The 23,491-nt window shown below is 42.4% G+C and overlaps 1 protein-coding gene across 4 annotated transcripts in view; it reads left to right on the top strand.

Annotated features, from left to right (window-relative positions):
- KANK2 (KN motif and ankyrin repeat domains 2) overlaps window positions 1-23,491 on the top strand; it is a 228,012-nt gene that overhangs the window by 165,864 nt on the left and 38,657 nt on the right. For all 4 annotated transcript variants that reach the window (XM_069231642.1, XM_069231640.1, XM_069231641.1 and 1 more), the window contains 2 exons: window positions 14,314-14,449; window positions 19,854-21,638. In XM_069231642.1, the coding sequence (XP_069087743.1) occupies window positions 14,413-14,449; window positions 19,854-21,638 (1,822 nt within the window). In that variant the 5' untranslated portion in view covers window positions 14,314-14,412. The remainder of the gene's footprint in view (window positions 1-14,313; window positions 14,450-19,853; window positions 21,639-23,491) is intronic.

The raw sequence follows: 23,491 nt of genomic DNA, 5'->3' as shown, positions 1-23,491 counted from the left end.
GGGCCTGGTCGGCCCGGCCATGTGTCTCTTCAAGGCTGATGGAACGGACCCCATTCCGCTTCTGCCCAAAATGCCATAACAAGTATCTATATACAGATCAGAATCTGGTCTGTAACTTGTGTTTGTCGCCGGAACACAAGGAAGATACTTGTGAAGCCTGTCGAGCGTTTTGGTCCAGGAAGACACTAAGAGACCAAAGAGCAAGGAGACTGCAAATGGCGTAGGCGCCGACAGGACAAGAGCGTTTCGAGGAGGAGGAAGAAACATTCTCCATCCAGGAATCGGACTCGGATGAGATCGATCCCGAAGAAACGCCAAAAACCGTGAGTAAGACGTCGAAACACTAAACTCACGAAAAAACCACTAAAGCCCAGGGGACGCCACCGCCAACAGGCCATGGCTTAACCTGAAAAATAGGTGACCGATCATCGGCACCGAAAAAGGGCACGCTGGTGGCGAAGTCATCCGACTCCGGTCGAGATACCGCCACACAGCAATCTCGGGCTCGAGATAGTGGCTCCGAACAGGTTCGGCACTGAGATAGCGGCACCGAAATAGGTCGGCACCGAGAGACCACGATGCCGAAAGTAAAGAAGGTTTCGTTGGAACCGAAAAAAGCAGCAGAAAAGGTTTCGATACCGAAACATCCGGCCTCGGAACCGAAAACAAGTTCCTACACTGAGGAACAAGGACTGTCCACACAAATTAAGACACATAGGGCCTGATTGCAACTTTGGAGGAGGTGTTAATCCGTCCCAAAAGTGACGGTAAAGTGACGGATTTACCACCAGCCGTATTACGAGTCCATTATATCCTATGGAACTCGTAATACGGCTGGTGGTATATCCGTCACATTTGGGACGGATTAACACCTCCTCCAAAGTTGTAATCAGGCCCATAGATTTGGACAGGAATTGGAAACAATAGAGCCAGACTATACACAAAGAAGGTGTCGGTCTCCCGGCCTTCCAGTTCGAGAATTGGGTCTCACTTCAGTAGAGACCCGATTCTCGAACTGGAAGGCCGGGAGACCGACATCAGACTTACCATGGTCTTTGGACTCCCGTGTGATTCATATTAGATCCTGCCTACTTGTGCAACACCTTTAACAACAGTAATCCCATATGAGTATAATACCTCTATATTATTTAAGCCTTGAGAAAGTCCAGTTGGACGAAACACGTGTCGGCTGTTTTCTTTCAACCACCAGAAAATTGTATTGGCTCACTATTCACTTACCTAGAGTACCTTTGTTGGACCTAGGTCACCTACTTTTTGGTAACAATACCAAGGAATAAATGATTCAGACTTTGACCTCAAGATGTGCTGTGGTTTTCTTCACTTCATTAATGGACTGTGACCTGTTTAGGAAACAACCTTCACACCCTGTGGCTGGGTGTCATACCACTGAAGCACTCTTCATCTTAAACTATGACTTTATCAACATGAACATTAATCACTCATTATAAGCAGACACTTTGGAAGTGCGCACCATTTGGACACAGTCACAACTGTTGCTTATTTCTGGAATAACTACTGCGCCAAGAGTTTTTACAAAATGCCTAGCAGTAGTAGCTGCACATATCAGAAGGCAGCAAATACATGTGTTCCCGTACCTAGACGATTGGTTAATCAAAACCAACACGCTAAAACGGTGTTCACAACACACGAGGTACGTCATAGAAATCCTCCACAATCTAGGTTTCTCAATCAACTACACAAAGTCACACCTTCTGCCGTGTCAAACACAGCAATACTTAGGGGCGACAATCAACACAGCAAAAGGGATTGCCACTCCAAGCCCACAAAGGGTTCAAGCATTTCACAATGTAATAAAGACCATGTATCCAAAACAAAAGATACAAGTCAAAATGGTGATGAAACTACTGGCATTATGTCCTCATGCATAGCCATTGTCCCAAACGCAAGGTTGCACATGCGGCCCTTACAACAGTGCCTAGCATCACAATGGTCACAAGCACAGGGTCAACTTCTAGATCTGGTGTTGATAGACCGCCAAACATACACCTCGCTTCAATGGTGGAACAGTATAAATTTAAACCAAGGGCGGCCTTTCCAAGACCCAGTGCCACAATATGTAATAACAACAGATGCCTCCATGATAGGGTGGGGAGCACACCTCAATCAACACAGCATCCAAGGACAATGGAACACTCAGCAAAAACAGTTTCACATAAATCACTTAGAACTATTGGCAGTATTTCTAGCGCTAAAAGCGTTTCAACCCATAATAACCCACAAACACATTCTTGTCAAAACAGACAACATGACAACAATGTATTACCTAAACAAACAGGGAGGGACACACTCAACACAGTTGTGTCTCCTGGCACAAAAAATATGGCATTAGGCGATTCACAACCACATTCGCCTAATAGCACAATTTTATTCCAGGGATTCAGAACCAGTTAGCAGACAATCTCTCTCGGGATCACCAACAGATCCACGAATGGGAGATTCACCCCCAAATACTAAACAAATACTTCCAGAATTGGGGAACACCACAAATAGATCTATGTGCAACAAAGGAAAACGCAAAATGCCAAAACTTCGCATCCAGGTACCCACAAGATCAGTCTCAGGGCAATGCGTTATGGATGAGCTGGTCAGGGATATTTGCTTATGCTTTTCCCCCTCTCTCACTCCTTCCATATCTGGTAAACAAATTGAGTCAAAACAAACTCAAACTCATACTGATAGCGCCAACATGGGCAAGACAACCTTGGTACACAACACTACTAGACCTCTCTGTAGTGCCTCATGTCAAACTACCAAACAGACCAGATCTGTTAACACAACACAAACAACAGATCAGACATCCAAATCCAGCATCACTGAATCTAGCAATTTGGCTCCTGAAGTCCTAGAATTCGGACACTTAGACCTTACACAGGAATGTATGGAGGTCATAAAACAAGCTAGAAAACCGACCACTAGACATTGCTATGCAAATAAGTGGAAAAGATTTGTTTATTACTGCCATAATAATCAAATTCAACCCTTACACGTATCTGCCAAAGACATCGTAAGTTACTTACTACATTTGCAAAAGTCAAAGCTAGCTGTCTCTTCCATAAAGATACATCTTACCGCAATTTCAGCTTACCTGCAAATTACGCACTCAACTTCACTATTTAGGATACCAGTCATAAAGGCGTTTATGGAAGGACTAAAGAGAATTATACCACCAAGAACACCACCAGTTCCTTCATGGAACCTCAACATTGTCTTAACACGACTCATGGGTCCACCTTTTGAGCCCATGCACTCTTGTGAAATGCAATACTTAACATGGAAAGTTGCATTTTTAATTGCCATCACATCTCTAAGAAGAGTGAGTGAAATTCAAGCATTTACCATACAAGAACCATTTATTCAAATACACAAGCATAAAGTAGTTCTACGGACAAATCCAAAATTTTTACCAAAAGTTATATCACCGTTCCACTTGAATCAAACAGTAGAATTACCAGTGTTCTTCCCACAGCCAGACTCTGTAGCTCAAAGAGCACTACATACATTAGACATCAAAAGAGCGTTAATGTACTACATTGACAGAACAAAACTAATTCGAAAAACAAAACAATTATTTGTTGCTTTCCAAAAACCTCATAGAGGTAATCCAATTTCTAAACAAGGCATTGCTAGATGGATAGTTAAGTGTATTCAAACCTGCTATCTTAAAGCAAACAGAGAACTGCCTATTACACCAAAGGCACACTCAATCAGAAAGAAAGGTGCTACCATGGCCTTTCTAGGAAATATTCCAATGACCGAAATATGTAAAGCAGCTACATGGTCTACGCCTCATACATGTACCAAACACTACTGTGTAGATGTGTTAACGGCACAACAAACCACAGTAGGTCAAGCAGTACTACGAACATTGTTTCAAACAACTTCAACTCCTACAGGCTGAACATCCGCTTTTGGGGAGATAACTGCTTACTAGTCTATGCACAGCATGTGTATCTGCAGCTACACATGCCATCGAACGGAAAATGTCACTTACCCAGTGTACATCTGTTCGTGCCATTAGTTGCTGCAGATTCACATGCGCCCACCCGCCTCCCTGGAAGCCTGTAGCCGTTAAGAAGTTGATCTTGAACATTTGTAAATTTGTAAATTTGAAAATATATTACTTTAAACTACATTATGTACATTACTCCATTGCATGGGCACTATTACTAGCATACACAACTCCTACCTCACCCTCTGCGGGGGAAAACAATCTAAGATGGAGTCGACGCCCATGCGCAATGGAGCCGAAATGGGAGGAGTCCCTCGGTCTCGTGACTCGAAAAGACTTCTTCGAAGAAAAACAACTTGTAACACTCCGAGCCCAACACCAGATGGCGGGATGTGCACAGCATGTGAATCTGCAGCAACTAATGCCACGAACAGATGTACACTGGGTAAGTGACATTTTCCATATATATATATTTTTTTTTTTTTAAGAATCAACACTAGCAAGCCTTGCAGACAGCCTTGCTTTCAAGCCATACCTAAAAAAGTAGCAGACGAGTAAAGAACCCTGTGGAACTGACCAATTTAGTCCACAAAAAGAGAATTCTGATGATCACAAGTGTACATGTTGTGGTCGGTCACTGAGAAATGATATGGTCCAGTTTAGTCAACTGTCAGACATCCCAAAACCTTCCCTGTTTAGTCAGCAGCATTTTATGGTTATGGTGATGTAAACAGCAGACAGGTGAAGGAGAAGCAAGGCATCTTGTTGGTCACAAGTACCTTTGGACGTATCCCCATTCAATTGTGGTGCATTTTGTTCTTAAATGTACCTTTCATTGTAATTTGGCTTGCAGCCCTGAATGCAAACATTCTTATTGCAGTCAGCTACTGTTCTGTCTGGGGTTTAGATTTCCAAATTGAGCGGTAGTCATGACATTCACCAAAGCTCCAATGCTGATGATCATTTTGGTTTTAGGCCAGTCGTAGTATGGAGTGAGCTCCAGTTGTGACTGCAAACCAGGTGAGAAGTATAATGGACAGTGGTGGGAAGGCTGCTAGGATCCTATTAGCTCTATCGGCAGCCTTCCACACCGTAAATCATCAGATTTTAATTGCCTTCCTGACAGAAATTAGAATTGGAGTCTCGGCCTTAAAATTGTTCCGTTCCTTTCTCTCGCTTCACGTTACCCTGTGGGGTTCCATAGGGTTCATCATTGAGCCCCACTTTATTAATATCTATGTGGCTCCAATGACAAAACTAATTTGATTTTCTGGCTTTGCCCCTTGAGCATACCCAGATGATGCACACTTTATTGTGTCCATTTCAAACAATGTTGCAGAGACGGCCAAACATTTCCATAGCTCTATAGGGCCATTGTGCAATAAATGTGTGTAAATAGCCTCCTGCATAGCTCAGCTAAAAGGAAGGTTCTTTTTTTTGTTTTTTGGAAGAACTCATCATCCTTAAACCAATCTTGGTGGCCACAAAAGCTAGGTGCTCTAACTACACCTGTTAAAAAAATGGGAATAACTTTTGTTTCCACTCTGCAGTTCAACTCCCAGATAAATAATCTCACTTTCACCTGTTTCTTTCTATTGCGTAAAATTAAGAAGATATATTTGTATATACCTTTTAAACTACAGAAAACAGTAATAACAGCACTTGTGCTATCAAGCCTACTACAATGTCATATATATATATATATATATATATATATATATATATATATATATATATATATATATATATATATATATATATGTGTGTGTGTCTGTGTGTTCATCAGTGTTCTTTGAAAAAACTTCAGTACCTTCAAAATGCTGCAGCCAGACTGCTCAAGACAATTCCTAAATTAATATCTGCATCTGGGACAATAAAAGAGCTTCACTGGATGGATGGAAGAATAGAGTTAAATTTAAGGCTCTCTGTATTGCTCACAAAACCCTATACAGAACTGCACCAGATCACCGAAAAATAAATCTTAGTTGGTAAAACCCCAGTAGGTCACTAGGCTCGACCAATTCTAGGACTGTCAATGTTGCTAAAATCATGAGATCTAATTGAGGTGGAAGGAGCTTTACCCACATTACAGCCCATCTGTGGAATACTTTTCCAGAGGCCAATCTAATTTTTTGAGTTTTAGAAAACTTCTTAAAACTTTGCTCTTCACTTACTCATTTGAAAGTTAAATAAATTAAGTTTCCACCCTTAGATCCCAGTCTAATAGGTATGATATGCACTAGCTCCAAGAATGGCATTCACGCGCTTTAGAAAACGTATCAATATCACTATGATATGAAAGCCTTGAACCTCCACTTTGTACCTGTTGTGTTTTCCACCACACATATTGTCTTGACCCACCTAGGTTTTAGAAATCAAGATTATTATTCAATTTTCTCTGTCTCATGTAGTTGATTTTTTTAAGTTCCCAGCTACTATGCTTTTCTCTCTTCCTGTTGACTGAGTGCATTTCATTTTTTACAGAGTTTGGGAACAACGGTTGAGGTTGGCACACCTTTGCATAGTGGTTCTGGTTACCACATTGACGGCTTGTTCATTTGTTTGCTGGGCATTAGCCATCATCCTACAATAGCCCTACTGTCAGTCTTTGGTCCTTGCTTTAAATCCTGGATGTTCCTTGTCTGAACCAAATTTGTCTTATCTTTACACCCTCAAATCTCATATTAGGGTTGTTCTGCCCTCCACAGATCCAGGATGCTTTCCATGGAGATTGCACATGGCCAGTAAATTGGCATTCCAGGATGTTGCTTTGGGGTTTGATATCTGGTGTGACATCATTCCCCGGATGCCCTTTTGAAAACGGTGGGAAGCGGCACTGAACATTGTGTGCGGACATTGGTTGTTATTATTAGAATGTGGAATCGACCAACACGCTTTGTGTGCGTTTCATTTTGCCTTATTTCCACATTTCTTACCCCCGCCGGGATTCTTCCAGCAGAGAAAACAAGCGCGGATAAAACAATTCCACAAGCGCAATTTCCTTAATTGGCGGAGCGGATTTGGGGGCGGCGTGGGAGGACAACGGGGAAGGTTTATTTCTAGAATTTCTGCTTTATTCAGATTTTTGGCTCGCGGGCGGCGGGCGCCTGATGATCATATGAGGAGCAGGGATGGGTCGAGGAGCCTGCGTGTCAGGGGAAGAGCACAGAATTGAAAGCGCGTGCCCGGAGCACAGAACTGAAAGCGCGTGCCCGTCCAGGGGTGCGCATTACAAACCCAGCAGCACAAGGCGAGCGTGAATGTGAGTCAGACACAGGAGGACAGGCAGACGAGTGTGAGTGGGATGTGCATTTCGCACTCCTATAAAGACAAACTCGAAAACACAGCTCTGTGTGTGTGTGTGAGAGATAAGGACTGAAGTCAGTCGTGTATGTGAAAGAGATGTGTATTTAAACGATATAAAATTGCAATCAAGAGTTGTGTGTGAGAGAGAGAGGCATGTAAACGCGGACCAGGCTTGCGTGAAGTCTTTGGCGCGCGCATTTGTACAGACTCATGCAGCCGTGTAGCAAGGATGCCAGGATCCCTATTGCTAGTAAGGTATTGAGCCCTTTATATTGAACTTCGGGGGGATTTTGTGTGTGTGTGCGGAGACACTTCGCCGACGAATAATGCATGCGCAAACAAACTTTGATAAGACCCCACATGTCGCAGCCACTCATATACGAGCTTTCATACAGTCCTGAGAGTGCCAGCACCTCACCGCAAATTTAGACAATTCTATCTCTATGCATTACTACTTCTTAGTGCAGGCAAGTTTGCACCAATACAAAGACACAGCTAGGTATGCAAGAGCCATTTGAAACGCCAAAGACATCTCAAGTCTAATAGATTTTCCTAAATGCATGTCATTGCAACTATAACATTTTAACTTCTAATAAACAATAAGAAAACACATATTTTATGCATAGAAGACCTTTCCTTTAAATATTGAACAGCCCAACCATCTCTGAAAATCACTAAATATACTTCAATTATTTTTAGACCTTGTGCCTGCTTTAAGAACTGCTATTCTGCTATCTCCATTTCCATCTAAAAAACTGAGTTTTTTCTCTCTGAATTGAGGTCAATCACAGAGTGGCACAGAACAACTACATGCGTCTTCTTTTTTTATTTCCGTATGTCTGCTGATCAGTAAACAGGGCCACTGGAATTATGCTGCAGTAGAGGGCCCAATTATGCAGCAGCGTTGAGTAAATTATGTGTCAAGAAAAGTATGCTGCATAATGTGGCACATTTTATAATAGTATTGCTTCATTATTTTGTCATTTGTAAACTTGAAAACACTGTCTGTACATTGGTTGCACCTCATTCGTTCCAATGTAACACCCAGATAAAGCAATAAGCAACAGCAAGGTAACCAGTTCAGCTTTGTGAAAGGCCACCCACCACGCAGCAAGATATGTTGCTGCATTTTTAGTAACATTTGATCCGTTTGAGATAGAAACCACATTGTGTTTGTTAAAAACTGCAGAATATGTGTCAGATGGTGGATTATGCGGCATATCTATAATTATGCAAAAATGCATAATTCCAGTGGCCCTGTAAATAAGCCTCTGTCCTGCCTCCTTTTCTATGATGCTAGATGTATATAGAAGTGTAGCTGCCCTTCATAGTTTCCCTTTACAAGCACTGGCATCTCTAGAGAGGGGCTAGATGTGGTCCGTGCATCAGCTGCATTTGTCCTGGCTCCATTGTACCCCACCACCACAGCTGTTAAGTGTGCCAAAAGTCTACACAGAAAGACAGACAATGCTCCATGCCACACACATTGATTTGCCCCCCTACCATTTGCTTCAAATTAGTGTTTGCTTAAAATGTTTAATTCTGATTTTTTATGAATAAGTATATAGCTATATATGCATACATAGAAACACAAAGTCAGATTTAAACAATCTAAAAATACTGATCCACTCACAGCATCTATACAATATATTGTATGCTACCTATTTCATGTACAAAAATCAAATTTAGCTTTCTCATACATCAAAACCCACCTTACTGCAATATCTGCACATTTACAACATATTCAACACACTTCTCTGTTAAGAGTCCCTGTTATTAAAGCTTTCATGGAGGGATTAAAATGCATTATTCCACCTTGGACACCACGCGTTCCTTCTTGGAATCTAAATATTGTACTTACCAGACTCATGGGTCCACTTTTTGAACCCATGCACTCTTGTCAAATTCAATTTTTAACATGGAAGGTTGCCTTCCTTGTAGCTATTACTTCATTAAGAAGAGTTAGTGAAATACAAGCCTTCAATATTGAGGAACCTTTTTTCCAAGTACACAAACATAAAGTCGTACTTAGGACAAATCCCAAATTTCTACCAAAAGTAGTATCTTCTTTTCACATTACTCAAACAGTGGAATTGCCAGTCTTCTTTCCACAGCCAGACTCAGTTGTAGAAAGAGCTCTTCATACTCTAGATCTCAAAAGAGCTCTTATGTACTATATAGATTGAACTAAAGACTTTAGGAAAACAAAACAACTTTTCGTTGCTTTTCAACAACCACATAAAGGCAATCCTATATCTAAACAAGACTTAGCAAGATGGATTGTTAGATGCATACAGACATGCTACATCAAGGCAAAAAGACAACTTTTGATCACTCCTAGAGCGCATTCTACAAGAAAGAAAGGTGCGTCAATGGCATTTTTAGGAAACATACCATGATATATGCAAAGCTGCCACATGGCCTACTCCTCATACATTTACTAAACACTATTGTGTTGATGTTTTCTCTCAGCAACAAGCCACTGTAGGCCAAGCTGTCTTAAGAACACTATTTCAATCAACTTCAACTCCTACAGGCTAGCCACCGCTATCTTTTGGGAGGACTAACTGCTTTGTAGTCTATGCATAGCATGTGTATCTGCAGCTACACATGCCATCGAATGGAAAATTTCACTTACCCAGTGTACATCTGTTCGTGACATGTAGTGCTGCAGATTCACATGCACCCTCCCTCCTCCCCGGAGCCTGTAGTTGTTTAGGTTTGTCATTTGTACATATGTAGATACATTTACACCTGCATGGACATCTCTCTATATTCTTATACTCTATCACTCCTTCCTTCACCCTCTGCGGGAAAACAATCTAACAATGAAGTCGATGCCCGTGCTCACTGTAACTGAGAGGCGGTGTCACTCGATCCCATGACTCCGAAAATACTTCTTTGAAGAAAAACAACTTGTAACACTCCGAGCCAAACACTAGATGGCAGAAGAGCTATGCACAGCATGTGAATCTGCAGCACTACATGCCACGAACAGATGTACACTGGGTAAATGACATTTTCCATATATATATATATATATATATATATATATATATATATATATATATATATATATATATATATATATATATAAATATATATGTATATATATTACTATAGCATTATGGAATTTCATTATTTTGCTTTTATCCGTATTAACCTTCAAATAATGCTGCTGCTAGGGCGTGAAAGTGCTTCTGCAACCCCTTTGGAGTTAGGTTTGATATTATAATATCATCAGCATATAGGAGAGTCCCTATCAGGGACAACCAGACCGTAGGGGTGTCTCTACCTACGGGGTCCATCTGTTGAGGTAAATCAGCAGCATATAGTGAGAAAAGAAGAGGCAATAATAAGCAGCCTTGCTTTAAACCATTTTTTGTTTAGAGCTTAGATGTGAGCCCTCAATTTCCCCCCTGCATTACTTGGCAACACGTGTCAGTATGCAAGGCTATTATTAATTTTAATAGGCCCTCTGTGATACCCAAGTCCTTAAGCTTCCTCCATAAAATGTGCCTGTCCACTCAGTCGATAGCGGTGGAAAAGTCAATGAATGCCGCGTAAACAGGCATACTCAGTTGAGGTGTTATATAGTTATTCTATCCATGGTAGAGCAATTTGGGCGAAAGCCTGCCTGTTCCAATGGCAAAATTTGGATTTCCTTCACCCAACCCTGCAGATGATTTAGTACAGACTTTGCAAAGATTTTCCTGGTTGCATGTCGCAAAGTAATATGTCTGTAATTCGCGGGAAGATCAGTGGAGTCTTTTTTATCTAAAGGGAGGATGATGCTGCCCCTCCAGGAATTAGGTATCTCACCTGAGTTATAACAAACTTTCTTTAAACAGAGTGGACAAATAAGTGGCCCATAAATCTGCCTCTAACTTAATGATGGTCATAGGCAGCAGATCAGGCCCTCTCGTCCAGAGCTTCTGGTGCCCTGAATGATTTTTATGACTTGAGCCTTTGTGGGGTAAGGAAGAGTAAGATCGTCCCTATTTCTGGACCTAGATTTTGACAAACACTGATCTTTTAAACATCCCCTATGCCATTCGAGCCATACAACAAACTGATATATTTGCTCCAGACTTCACTTGTGATATTATTCATTTTGGGCTTACCTTGACTGCCGGAACATTCCTCGACGATATTCCAAAATAGCTGTGAATTCTTCTGTTTGACGGTTTTAGTGAATTCTATCCATCTTCTATCAGCTTCTTTCCTTTTTTTACCTTAACCACCTTGATTTCCTCCTAAGACAATTAATAATTCTGTTACATTCATTAGAAGCAGCCTGGTAATACCAATGTCATAACCTACCAAACACCAGCTCCCAGGGTTCCACAGAATCCATGGTTGTTTGTACTAAAAGCAGCCCTAGGTGCCTGTCTCTGTGGCGATAATATTAACATTTGTGGAGAGCAGTTTTCAGTTTAAACGTTTTTCAAATATTTAGTGGGATCTTGTTAGTTTTGAAAAAAATATGTTTTTCTAATGTTAATGGGTTTGTACAGTAAAGCTCCTATGGGAGAAAGTACTCCCTGTGTACATTATAAGGATATTGCAAGTCACTAAGGTGTTTCATGACCTGGTAATGGAAAGAGTCCGAAGGCTAAGTTCCTTTTATAAGGTGATGGAACTCCAAGATGACTTGCAGTATCCTTATCATGTATGGTAGGGGGTTCTTAACCCATATAATACATGCTCACACCATCATTGTTCCCACAAACCACTTAAATCCTTGACGCGTCGCTCTTTCTTCTAAAAGAGAGCATGTTTGTAAACATGAAGACTCAAAACAGAATATCTAGTGCAAAATTAAAAACATCAAAAATCTGTTAGATATTTGTTGTAAAAAGATATTAGAATCTGTTTAATACAAGTTATTAAAAAAAAAGATGTAATAGTCCGGTTTGTGTAGAAACATGCAGAAAGATTCTAATTGTTCTATAATTACATAAAGAGTGCAAACAATTTGAAATTGCCATAAATATCTGTTTTCTGCTTGTCATTTTACAGCTAAAAAAGCAGCATAGTAAAAAAAAGCCATGTTTTGTTTTGTGCTCCGTGACCTGACCTGATCTGTCTTTCTCCTTGGCTGCTGGCAGCAGGCATTATTACATCAGCACTCAACTATAATAAGTTATTACAATGAGTTCTGACCTCATTTTTTTAAAGTGGGCAACCGGATGGATCACAAGTCATCTATTATAAAGAAATTGGAGACAGGTTTTTAAAAGGGATTGCAGAATCTCATGGATTATATCACCTATAAATGAACAGGCATGTTGAAAGATTCAATATGAGATTGAAGGGATGAACTTGGTTGATTCACCAAGACCAAAATAAAACACAGGGTAACATATGAAAAACAGTGAGGTAAGTCAGCATTCAGTGGATAATGGAAAAAGGGTGATATATCCACACAATGAGGCAATGGCCCATCTTTGTTTTCCAGTCCAGTGATGGGAAATGAGCGATATATATATATAAGCAAATTCAAATAGCTGCTGATAAAGTGTAAAACCTGTAAAGAGTCTATGTGAATGTTAGAGGGGTGATGAAGGTTTGGATAATGTTCTTGGTGGTGAGAATGATATAGAGCAGTGGTTCCCAACATTTTGACTTCTGTGGACTCCCACTTTACCATTACTGGAACCCGGGGACCCCCACTGAATCATTGTTGGAATCCGGGGACCCCCCACTAAGTCATAACTGAAAGCTGGGGACCTAATCTGTTAAAATTATTAATTTTCTAAGCAGTCGCGGACCCCCTGAGGGGGTTTCGCGGACCCCCAGGGGTCCCCGGACCACAGGTTGGGAACCACTGATATAGAGTGTCAAAATGAGAATAAGTATAAGAAATGTGGAGTGGAAGCTATAGCTAGAAAAAGTGAACACGAAAAATTCTCTAAATTTGCCTCATGATTGTTTCCTGTGATCTGACTTTGCAGTTTTATTTTTTTAAACTTTGGAGTTTTGTTGTCTGCGTGTGTCTGGTATAGTGTCATGATTGTTTTGTTTACTATATTTTAGCACATTCCAACTGGTTGTTCTTAGCATCCCCAGTGTGCTGTGCCCAGCCTTTTGTAGAGCGGAAGAGGTGCCCTATTCTCCAAAAGCATAGGAACCGCACTTCCCAAGTGTCTTGTAGCTGCGATGATACTGGTGCCTCATGCTGGAGGCCAGCTTGGCCCTTAGACAGGTCTTCCCCCATTGGCTGACCCCTACTCCAGGGCAGGCATTGTTGTCCTCTGACATGCCGTCATGCAGGCACCCCTATGTTTATGCACACATCATATATACACTGCAGCGCCCACTCACTGTGCTTTCTAAAGAGGACAAGAACACACACAAACAGCAGGGGGAAACATCTCAACCAGGGTACCCCAGCCAACTATCCAACCAAAGTTACGAATGGCAGATGCGCGTCTGCATACGCGGGGACTTTAATTTTGTTGGTTCTTATGGGCGGCGAGGATTACGTAGGCCTCCAAGAGCCAGCAGCCCACGGTTGTCTGGTTTGACCGCACTGGAATGCAAAGGCACGCCTGGCCCATGTCTCCCCTGCTGTGCACATCACCTCGCTCCAGCACGCACCCATACATGGTCACATAACTATCATAACTCTGAACACATAAGCTGTATTGTCCTTTTCTGTATGAAATGAGCGCACCAGAGGAGTAGAACCTTGACAGTGTGGTTTGGGTGCCTTGTGTGCATCAAGAGGAATTGTAACAAACTGACCAACAGCACAGGAGTTTTATTCACATGTATGTACACATATGTCTTCTGTGATGAAGGTGGTGTGGCCGAGGCAAGCTTAGGTGTCCATCAAATGGTTGCAACCTATAACAAAAACTTGTCATGTTCTGAACAAGAAGACCCAGTAAATATTTGCTTTTTCTTGATTTTTTTAAATTTTTTATTCAGATGTTTGCCTCCACCCTGATCCCCTTACTAAAATATAGTCACTCGCGCCCTTCTTCTGATGAGCCTTATCTTCTTTTCAGTCATTTCTACGGATGCAGAGTCGCAAGTTGGAGTGAAGTCCCTTTTGAATACGCTTACGGATTCCATGAAACGGTGAAGAAGGTGATAGAGGTGACAAGATGGCTCAGGTGCTGCACATGGAACCGGCCTTCCCAGGTACGGCAGCATGATCTTTAAAAACTCCCCAGAAATGGTTGTGTGCTTGAGCACAACCATAGGTTTCTGTATTTTAAGATGGCATGTTATGTCATGTAAACGTAGAGATGGCAGCCCAGTTTGCTTCACATCACCACACTGGGGACCTTATCTAGAGTTTGGCAGAGGTGAGATATCCACGAAAAAGTGGTGAATTTACCACCGGCACTAAACAATTGCAGTAATTGGATCCTCTAGCTCTGTAGATGTCCAACAGAGGTACTCATTTCTTTCAGTCACACAGCAAGATTGATAATATGTGGAATTAAATAAAATTCATGCTGTTTGTATTGGGTGAGAAATTAGTAATTTGATTAATTAATGCAACAACAAGAACCAACTCTTGCATTACTTCACTGTTACCAATTGCTTTGTTTGTGGTTTGAAGTTGCAGGTGGTATGCCGCGAGGCTTATTTTTTGCCATTGGACTTTTAGCGTAAAGGAGTAAAGGAGAAGAAAGGGAAAGAAGAGAACAAAGGGAGAATAAAGGGATGGAAAAGATACAGCAAAAGTGAAATAAAAGCTAGAAGTACAGGGTGACGGAAGAAAGAAGCACGAGGTTGTTTGAAGACTAGGCAGCCGCGGTATTTGATGACCTCGACATTTAGCTAGCTCCTACGACAAACTGCACAGCTGCGTTTACTTTATTTTCATAAATGAAAAACATTGGCTTGGGGCACTTAATCTATTATGCTGCTGCATATTGCAGATGGTCTAAGCAGTATAATTGACCATAGAATTCTATTCTGTCCAACACACCACTCACCGTTCTTTAGATTACCCCCTGGTAACATCTTTCACAAGGGGAATCATTCTCATTTATTACATTTTCTCGTGACAGATAAACAGTAATTTGGGAATTTAACCCCTGTCTTTAGGTGATGACACTTTAATTACCCTGCTAGTCAGTCAGCACTCACTGAAAGTTAGATGAGCCTTCTAGGAGTCCATCTGTCTCTGCCATTGAGAAAATACGGGGGTCAGCATCCGCCCGAGCAAGAGGATGTACACCTGGGGTCCCCAGAGTAGAAAAGCAGAGTCTCTGAAGTTCAATGAAGAGCCTAACCTTGAGGTACAGGTCTCTTCAAGCCTTGACCCTGCATCTTCTGCTCCCCAACTACTTGGTTCAATCTCCAAACGCCGCTCCTCTCAGATCAGTGTTCCGGGCAACTGTGATGACACACATATATATCAGCTCACCAGCCAATCACCACATGACTTCAGACAGTGGGCATGTGCTCTCCACCTTCTGGCTCCATGGTATAAGAACCTCCAGAAAACATAGTCCTACAATCACTCGCCCAGGAAGACATTCAATTGGATTTATATGGTAAAGGAGCTCCCTAGTGATAATACTGTTTGCACACAAGTATCCATCACTTAGTATCTGGGCTTCTAAGGCTTACCCTAGATAGTTTATACACCTCATCAGGTGCTCTGGAGAGAAGCTGTGGCCTGGTGCCCATTAAGGGCTTTCCTGCGTGTTGGCTGGTAAAAATAGGTTGGTAATCCCATGCCAGAACTGCCTTTACCCAGTGATGGTGCCTCTTCATTTACCAGCAATTAGAAGTGTGAGGCCTTGGAATGGGGAATATTGACTCACCAGGATTCCCAGGCTGTTTACTGCATGTGCCTCCAAACGTCTGTGCCCTGTTTCACTTAGGATATTGCACCTACTAGAACAGCTGACGATAGGTCCAGGTGTGACATCACGAGGTGCTGTATTACTGCTTAGTTTTTCGATCACCTATTAAAACTTGTAATTGTACAGAGTCACATTTCAACAGGAAATACCTCTCCACACAACTTGTAATGAGGCTGAAAGGGTTGCCTAATACAGCAAGCTGTCACATGAAACTCAGAACTGTTTTCTACATGCTCTGATTTCTAGGTAACTACTTTAGCTAAGCCAATCGACTGTCCCTGTTCCGTGTTTGGATCACAACCCCCCTCCGGTGAAATCTAGACATTTCTTACCTGTCGTCTAATAAGTAACTGTGTGTAACAAAATAACCCTCAACCTTGCCCTCGAAATTGTGAAGCATAATTTGTTGTCGAAGTGTATTTAGTGCAGAGTACAGGCCCAATTCTTTAAAACACCGTTTCATTTAAGTCACACACCAATAACCCTTCCCAGCAAACAATCCAAGCTGCTTAAAACGCTAAACTAATATTTGAAATGCAAACAATGGTACCCTTTTTAAAATTCTTCTAAGCTAGTTTGGCAAACTATCCCAACTTTTTAAATAGTCCTTAACAACATATTTAACAATTTAAAAAATCTCTTTGAAGGAACGACTTCGCCATGCTAGGTTCTCATCTTCCTGAAAACTTTTGAGGAGTTGTCAATGATGTAAAATTGCTTCGGTCGCCCATTTTGAGAGCAGCAATGAGCTAGGGAGCTCAGAAACTGCACGGCTCTGCATTTATTCGACTGATTTGTAGTTTACATGCCTTGAGTCAGGGGAAAAAACTCCAGTAGGTCACTGAGTGATGGTAAGGGTAGAAAGATAGCAGGGATTGGGATGCCAATTCTGTCAGCTTACTCTGCCTTCTTTAAAAGCGTTTTTAAATGGGAGCATGAGATTTTGCGGCTGGCAGATTTTTGTGGGGGGAGGGATTGGTTTACTTTTTAATTCGAGAAGTTCTGGCAGAGAAGGGGGAAAGAAAAGGGTAATCTCAGTAGATAATAAGTAGCACATCAGTAATTCCTGCATCCTGCTTCCATCTTCCACTGGCCAGCCGCCCCCTGCTTTGATCTATGCATTCCTCCTTCTAAAGAAAACATGAAAAATATCCTTGGAATGCTCATAAGAGGGAAATCTTGAGTTCGGGTATTGGAGGAGTCAGGTGTGTTAAAGCAGTTTACTTTCTCTGATCTGAACGGTTGATGCATATCTGGTGTCTCACTATGTTCCACATGGCAGGTAGGAAACATCAGGTACTTTTAGTTAAGAAGACAGACACATAAATTAAACTTTGCTTCTAGTGCAACAAAAAACAAACCTACGAAAAGAATGCCTGAATTAATCTCATGTCCCGGTCATCACTCAGGCCTAATTCCAGTCCATCATTTTTCACCCACTGATCTACTCTAGACAGGCACTTGCCATATATAAATCAGTCTTGATCCTGCTTCAATAGAACACAAGGAACCCTAGTTTTCAGCCTATTTTGGCCTCATAAGTGAGGTATAGGTTGAGTCCTGTGGCACAGTGAGCATGCATCTCGTGTCTAGGCATGCCTGTCGCACTTAGGGTGTTTAAAGTAACATTCATTAAAGTGATGGATAGAATGCTTGGCTTAATCTCAGCTACAGACGATCTCTCCGGACACATTTCAGTCCATTGTTTTTCATTCGCTGTGCCACTCTAACAGGGACTTGGTCCTACTCCACCCTTCAGCCTGAGCTGCCAGGCCAGGTACTGGGAACACAAGCAACCCCATATTGTATTCAGCCTCAAAGAATAGCATAAGAGTCCCCAAATACTTACGCTCAAGAAGATACACATGAAACCATGCCATTGGAGTGTATGGCCTACTAAAAATAGTTCAATCACTTACAAAAAATCTGATCAGAAAAAAAAGAGGAAACGCTTCATGGAAATTAAAAAGGAAGCTTCTAGGCAAAAAACTCTTAAAGTGCTTTTACTTTTATGTGTTTGTGGTAAAATGTCCACCCATTTTTTGGGTTGGATTGCTATTAGTGACAAAACAGGTAAACATCAAACTAAATCAAAATCACAACGGTGCACTGCAAACAGCAAACCTTTAAGCATTCTATAACCTTAAATCTCCTCAGAAGTAATTTTACCTAACGTTATTAAGCATCAGTGGGGAAAAAACGGAAAACTCTGTCTTGAAATGGCTTTTTTTAAATGATAACTTATTTTAGAGAAAAACTGCTTTAAATTAAAAAGTTTACATGCTACTATGTAACTAACATCTACAATTTAATAGGGTTAAATGCAGTAAGGTAAGTAGAATTACCCTAGATTTATTTATGCTAAAAATACTACCTAACTAAATAGTTGTACTTTTTAAATCAAAAGCCTGCATTTGTTGTCACAAGCACGAAAGGAAATTGCTTTTGTATGATATTTCCTTATTTGTCTGTCTGTGTTTGCGCATCTGAGTAAGTGTGTGTATGTATGTGTGTGTTTTATGTCTGTGTACACATGTGCCGCTGACAAAAAACTTTATTTAAGAATAAGTTTGTATTAGAAGTAGTTCGGTGACATAATAAGACATAACGTTATTGTGGTCCAGTGTTTACACCACAAAACCTAAAACCCGTTGACATTAATCAGCGAACATAACCTTAGTTCCCGCCATGCACTGCCAATGACTTAACGTATGCAGTCACGGAAAACATCACACACGACATCCTGTATGACATCACTGGTAGCACCAAATATTACATCATCATTGAATACATCACTTAAACTCCTGTAAAGGTATGGAGCTGGGCCCATGTAGAGAGGGGTCTGGGAGGAGTGCAGTGTCCGGGTTATACGTATAGCACCTGGCTAAATGCCAGACCACGATCTTAGCAGTCAAAGTCGTCCCCGGCTTCTGCAAGCATTTATCCTCCGTGTAGGAATGACCCAAAGGTCAGATCCTGGGCCCAATGCCTCCAAGCAACTGACAAAGCGGTCTCTGCTCCTAGTCCCCTTTATTTTGTCCCATAGTTTAGCCAAAGGCCTGCACCCCCTCGAGGACCCAGGTAGGGACGGCCATGTTTGTGCCGAATGGACTGTGCTGCAGTGTCCTTCAGCAGCTGGAGTGATGATATGAGTCATGTAAATGGTGATGTGATATGTGATGTCACCAATGATGTCGTTAATGGTGTCATTTGTTATGTAATATGTGGTGTCATGTGTGCTACTGCGAGCAGTGCACCTCAAGGGATTTTAGGTTTTGTGTAATTGGTAGACACTGCAACATGACACTGTGCTGGATTACGTCCTCCAAATGCAGTGAATTCGTGGGGTAATCTCTGCCTACATATCCAGTTCCAGTGCCTTTTGCGAAAGAACTAGTTTCAAAATACCATCCAAGTCTCGGGGGTTACATTTCAGTAATGCCCCCATGTTACAATGGGACCACTATTATAGGTTTTAATTTGCATCCACACCTCCGATAAAAAGAAATTTCAAGCTACTGTAAGCAGCTAGTACTTTAACCTTGTTGATTAAAAGATATTAACAAATATTTTTCATAGCTAGAGTGATCAGTGAATAACTCCCGGATCATCCCGTCCACCTATGTCTTCATGTAGCAGCTCTAATCCAATTGCTTTTAATTGTTTTTATTCTCTGTTTGCTCTCACACTTTGTCATTTTATTGTGTTGTTTCATTTAGGGAACTCCAACCCAACATCCCCAACAGTGTTCAGTGGGAAGGACCAGGGCTTGCCCTATTCAGTAGAGACCCCCTATGGCTACCGGCTGGACCTCGACTTCCTTAAATATGTTGATGACATTGAAAAGGGCCACACAATCAAACGGGTGCCAGTTCACCGTAAGCCACGCTTCAGCTCCCTTCCACGGGGCTACACAGGATCATGGTGGACCTCGACCGAGTCCTTATGCTCCAATGCTAGTATGGACAGCCGGCACTCCTCCTTTTCTTACTGTGGTCGTGGATTCTATCCCGCATACGGCATGGAGAACCGCCCACCACTTATAAGTGGCCTCAATGCAAGGGTTGAAAAAACATTGCTCGATGCCAAGAAGAAGCTTGAAGCGGACAATAGTGATGTGAGTGATGGTGGCAGAGCCAGGTTGACAAGTTTTGGGAGCTTGCATGGCAGCCGGTCAGGATCCACTAGTTCACTGGTTGGTGCCGGCCTCAACCAGTCATTCTCCAAGATGTGCTCCCAGAATGGATCACAGTCTGGGGCCTCTGGCGTGTACACACCAGTGAGCTCTGGCATGTCCACACCTGTGTCACCAACCCCAGGGCACCTTCAGCATGTCCGTGAGCAGATGGCTGTAGCACTGAAGAAGCTCAAGCAGCTGGAGGAGCAAGTGAAGATGATTCCAGTGTTGCAGGTGAAGATATCTGTGCTGCAGGAGGAAAAGCGCCAGCTCAGCGTGCAACTAAAGAGCCAGCGGTTCCTGGGCCATCTTGGTTATGGTAAGAGCAAGTCCAGAGGTGAGCTGTATATCGATATACCAGAGGAAGAGGTTGACCGGGGTCGCCATGAAGTGGGCTCTCCACCACCACACAGTAGCTCCAGGCATGATTCAGGATGCGAGACAGCTGAAGGATCTGTGATACAGAGCCCTCAGCCAGTTCTGAAGAAAGAGACAAAGTCAGTATGTATTGGGACAGAGGAATGTGAGATGGGAAGAGGGAGTGAGACTGAGGGAAAAAAAGAAGTAAGAAGTCAACTAGAGGTGAGGAGCTTAGGAGTCTCTGTGAAGGAGCAAGATCTAGGCATATCATCTGTGGCTACCAACGTGGAGGTGGACAAGCAGCGACAGATGATCCAAGCACTGTCAGCCAAGATAGCTGTACTTGAGAAGCAACTGAGGAAGGCTTTGCATGAGCTCCAGGTGGCCCACCAGAAGTTGGACCAGCAGGTGAAGTCCACAGAGGACAAAGGGCAGGATGCCAAGCCAAAAATGGCAGACGCCACTAGCATGACAAGTGTAACATGGCAGGAGGCACTTGCAGAGCATTCCAGAGGAAGAGATTTGAGCTCCCAAGAGCACCAGTGTACCCAGAGGACTGTGGGTGTGCAAGTGTACTCAACTGAGCCTCCTTTGGGCATCCTCTGGAAGCACAAGGAGGTTCCCATCAAGGTGGACACAGTCAAAGTGGTGCAGACCCCACGGGAGCCTGAGATTGCTGCCAGCACTGCTACTGGCATGGACATGAAACCCCAGAGGGCCCAGAGTTTGGAGACCAAAGAATCATATGTCAGCTTCAAAACCTTCCAGACCAAGGAACCCGAAGGCCAGAGTGATTCAGCCACCTCTCCACACTTTGCCATCTATAGAACTGATGAAGTTATGGAGACATCTTTCCCCTTGCCAGCCAACCACACCAGCAATATCTTCCACATGGTCAAGAAGATCAGCATCACATCGAACCGCGAGGAGTTGGGAGGAGCAGAAAAGACCCCCGATGACCAGAAGGGTAAGAGCTACGAGGTCACAAATACCTTTTGACTTGTGCATTCTAACCATTTTCTTCCAAATAAGAGAATTATTTACCTGCAGCAATGGTTCAAGATATTGGAAATGTTTATTTAAATCTTAATCTATAGATTCCTTCTCCCTTAAGCCCAAAGGCTAGGAATCATTCTATCCAAAACCCAAGAAAAGTTTGTACCAAGTCAGATTTATTTTGCTTATTGTGTATCTTCAGGTAACAATCTTATTTTTGTACAGTGTGCTTGCATTGTCTTTCTTTTCCACCAGTGGGTGCAGGGGAGAAAGATAAACTCATGCAGTGTGAGGGCCATCCCCTCACTACAAGACCGTGGTGTACCTACGAGTCTGCAAGAAGTCAACAGTAACTTAAGAGCTCGGGGATAAGGACTCAAGCTTTCACAGCTGAAAATGCAACATCTAGACTGGCGGAATGCACCGTGGGGCCACTGTTGCATCTCGGGACTTCATTCTCGTGCTGAATGTGACCCGAGCATACAAACATGTTATTGTCTTCTGTATAAGATGCACTTTCTTGGTATTTATTTTTTCTGAATTTTTTGGCAGTCTGCTGGTGGCATGTGATTCGGACATGAAGCACGCACCCTCCTCAGAAACTCAAGGGGAGGAGTCCAGAAATCATGTCTCTATTTGCCTCTGAGCTTACCTCTTTCACTGCAGATATTATGCCAGCAAAGTAGGTTCCTCAGCTCCAATCGCCAATGTCCCAATTTTCAAGTCTCGCCTGTAGGTAAAAGACTTTTGTGGATCATACAAAAACTTGCAGTGGGCTTAGAGCCCATCTGTTGCTTACTATTGGTTGGCTTTATTGTCATTCTCATTTGTTTGTCTCTTATTCAACGGCGTCCATTCCTCGTCTTGTGTTTGTCCCTCTCGTTGTTGCATACAGTAAAGCTCTTCCATCAGAGCTGCTCCATCAGAAGCGTGCCTATTTTATCAGAATAATAAGCTGCCCCATAAGTGGCACAGCCCTTCCATGGATTGCATTCTATATTAGCGCTCTTTAGTTGAATGATCGCTGGATCTTTTGCAGCATGAACCTATTCCAAATTCACAAGCAGCTCATTATCAAAGTGCAACTGCTAAATGATGGAATTCTGCATAAGGGTGATTTACGGACTTATTCAACATATTTCTAAACATTCGGGGTTAGTCAGTCTGAGATAGATTTTAGGACAACAACTAAACATGGTCAAGGTCTGCATAAGCGTAATATGGCCCCTTAAAGGCTCTCACATACCAACAGCAGAAAATCAAGCTGCAAGTAGAGTCAATTGCATGAGTAGTTCCTGGCCATAGAGACGAAATTGTTGGAGGATATTCATGAGAGGGGTAGGTTTGCAGGCAGAGAAAGCATACTAAGAAGGTGAGTAAACAGGCATACATTATGATGACTCAGAGAAGTGGCAATTTGTATGGTACTAGCAGTTTGGAACACCTGCATGCAATCGACAGTGGTGATTTTACATACCCTGGAGCTAAATATGCACATGATGTTTCTTTGGCTGTCTTGCATTTTGAGTGACAGCATTTTGCATGAACGTTTGCAGCGTCCCGGAAAAGAGTCCACCTCTGCGGCAGGGTTGGTGTGCCTGGGCTGCTGGGACTATCTCTTTTATGTTTGCCATTATTTTGACATGCATGCGTATTCAGGAAAGGAACACAATCATACTCTTGCCATGGCCAAAGCTTGGGTTTGCTAATGCTTTTTTCTGTGAACTGGGCTCCAAATATTCTTGATCTAAGTGCCTGCTACTCCATCATCCCTGAGCTGTCTGCCGCTTTAAAAGCTCTTAACACTGATCCAAAGGCCTGTTT

The sequence above is a fragment of the Pleurodeles waltl genome, chromosome 4_2 (assembly GCF_031143425.1).
Source record: "Pleurodeles waltl isolate 20211129_DDA chromosome 4_2, aPleWal1.hap1.20221129, whole genome shotgun sequence".
Lineage (NCBI taxonomy): Eukaryota > Metazoa > Chordata > Amphibia > Caudata > Salamandridae > Pleurodeles > Pleurodeles waltl.
This window is presented reverse-complemented; position numbering and strand designations above follow the sequence as displayed.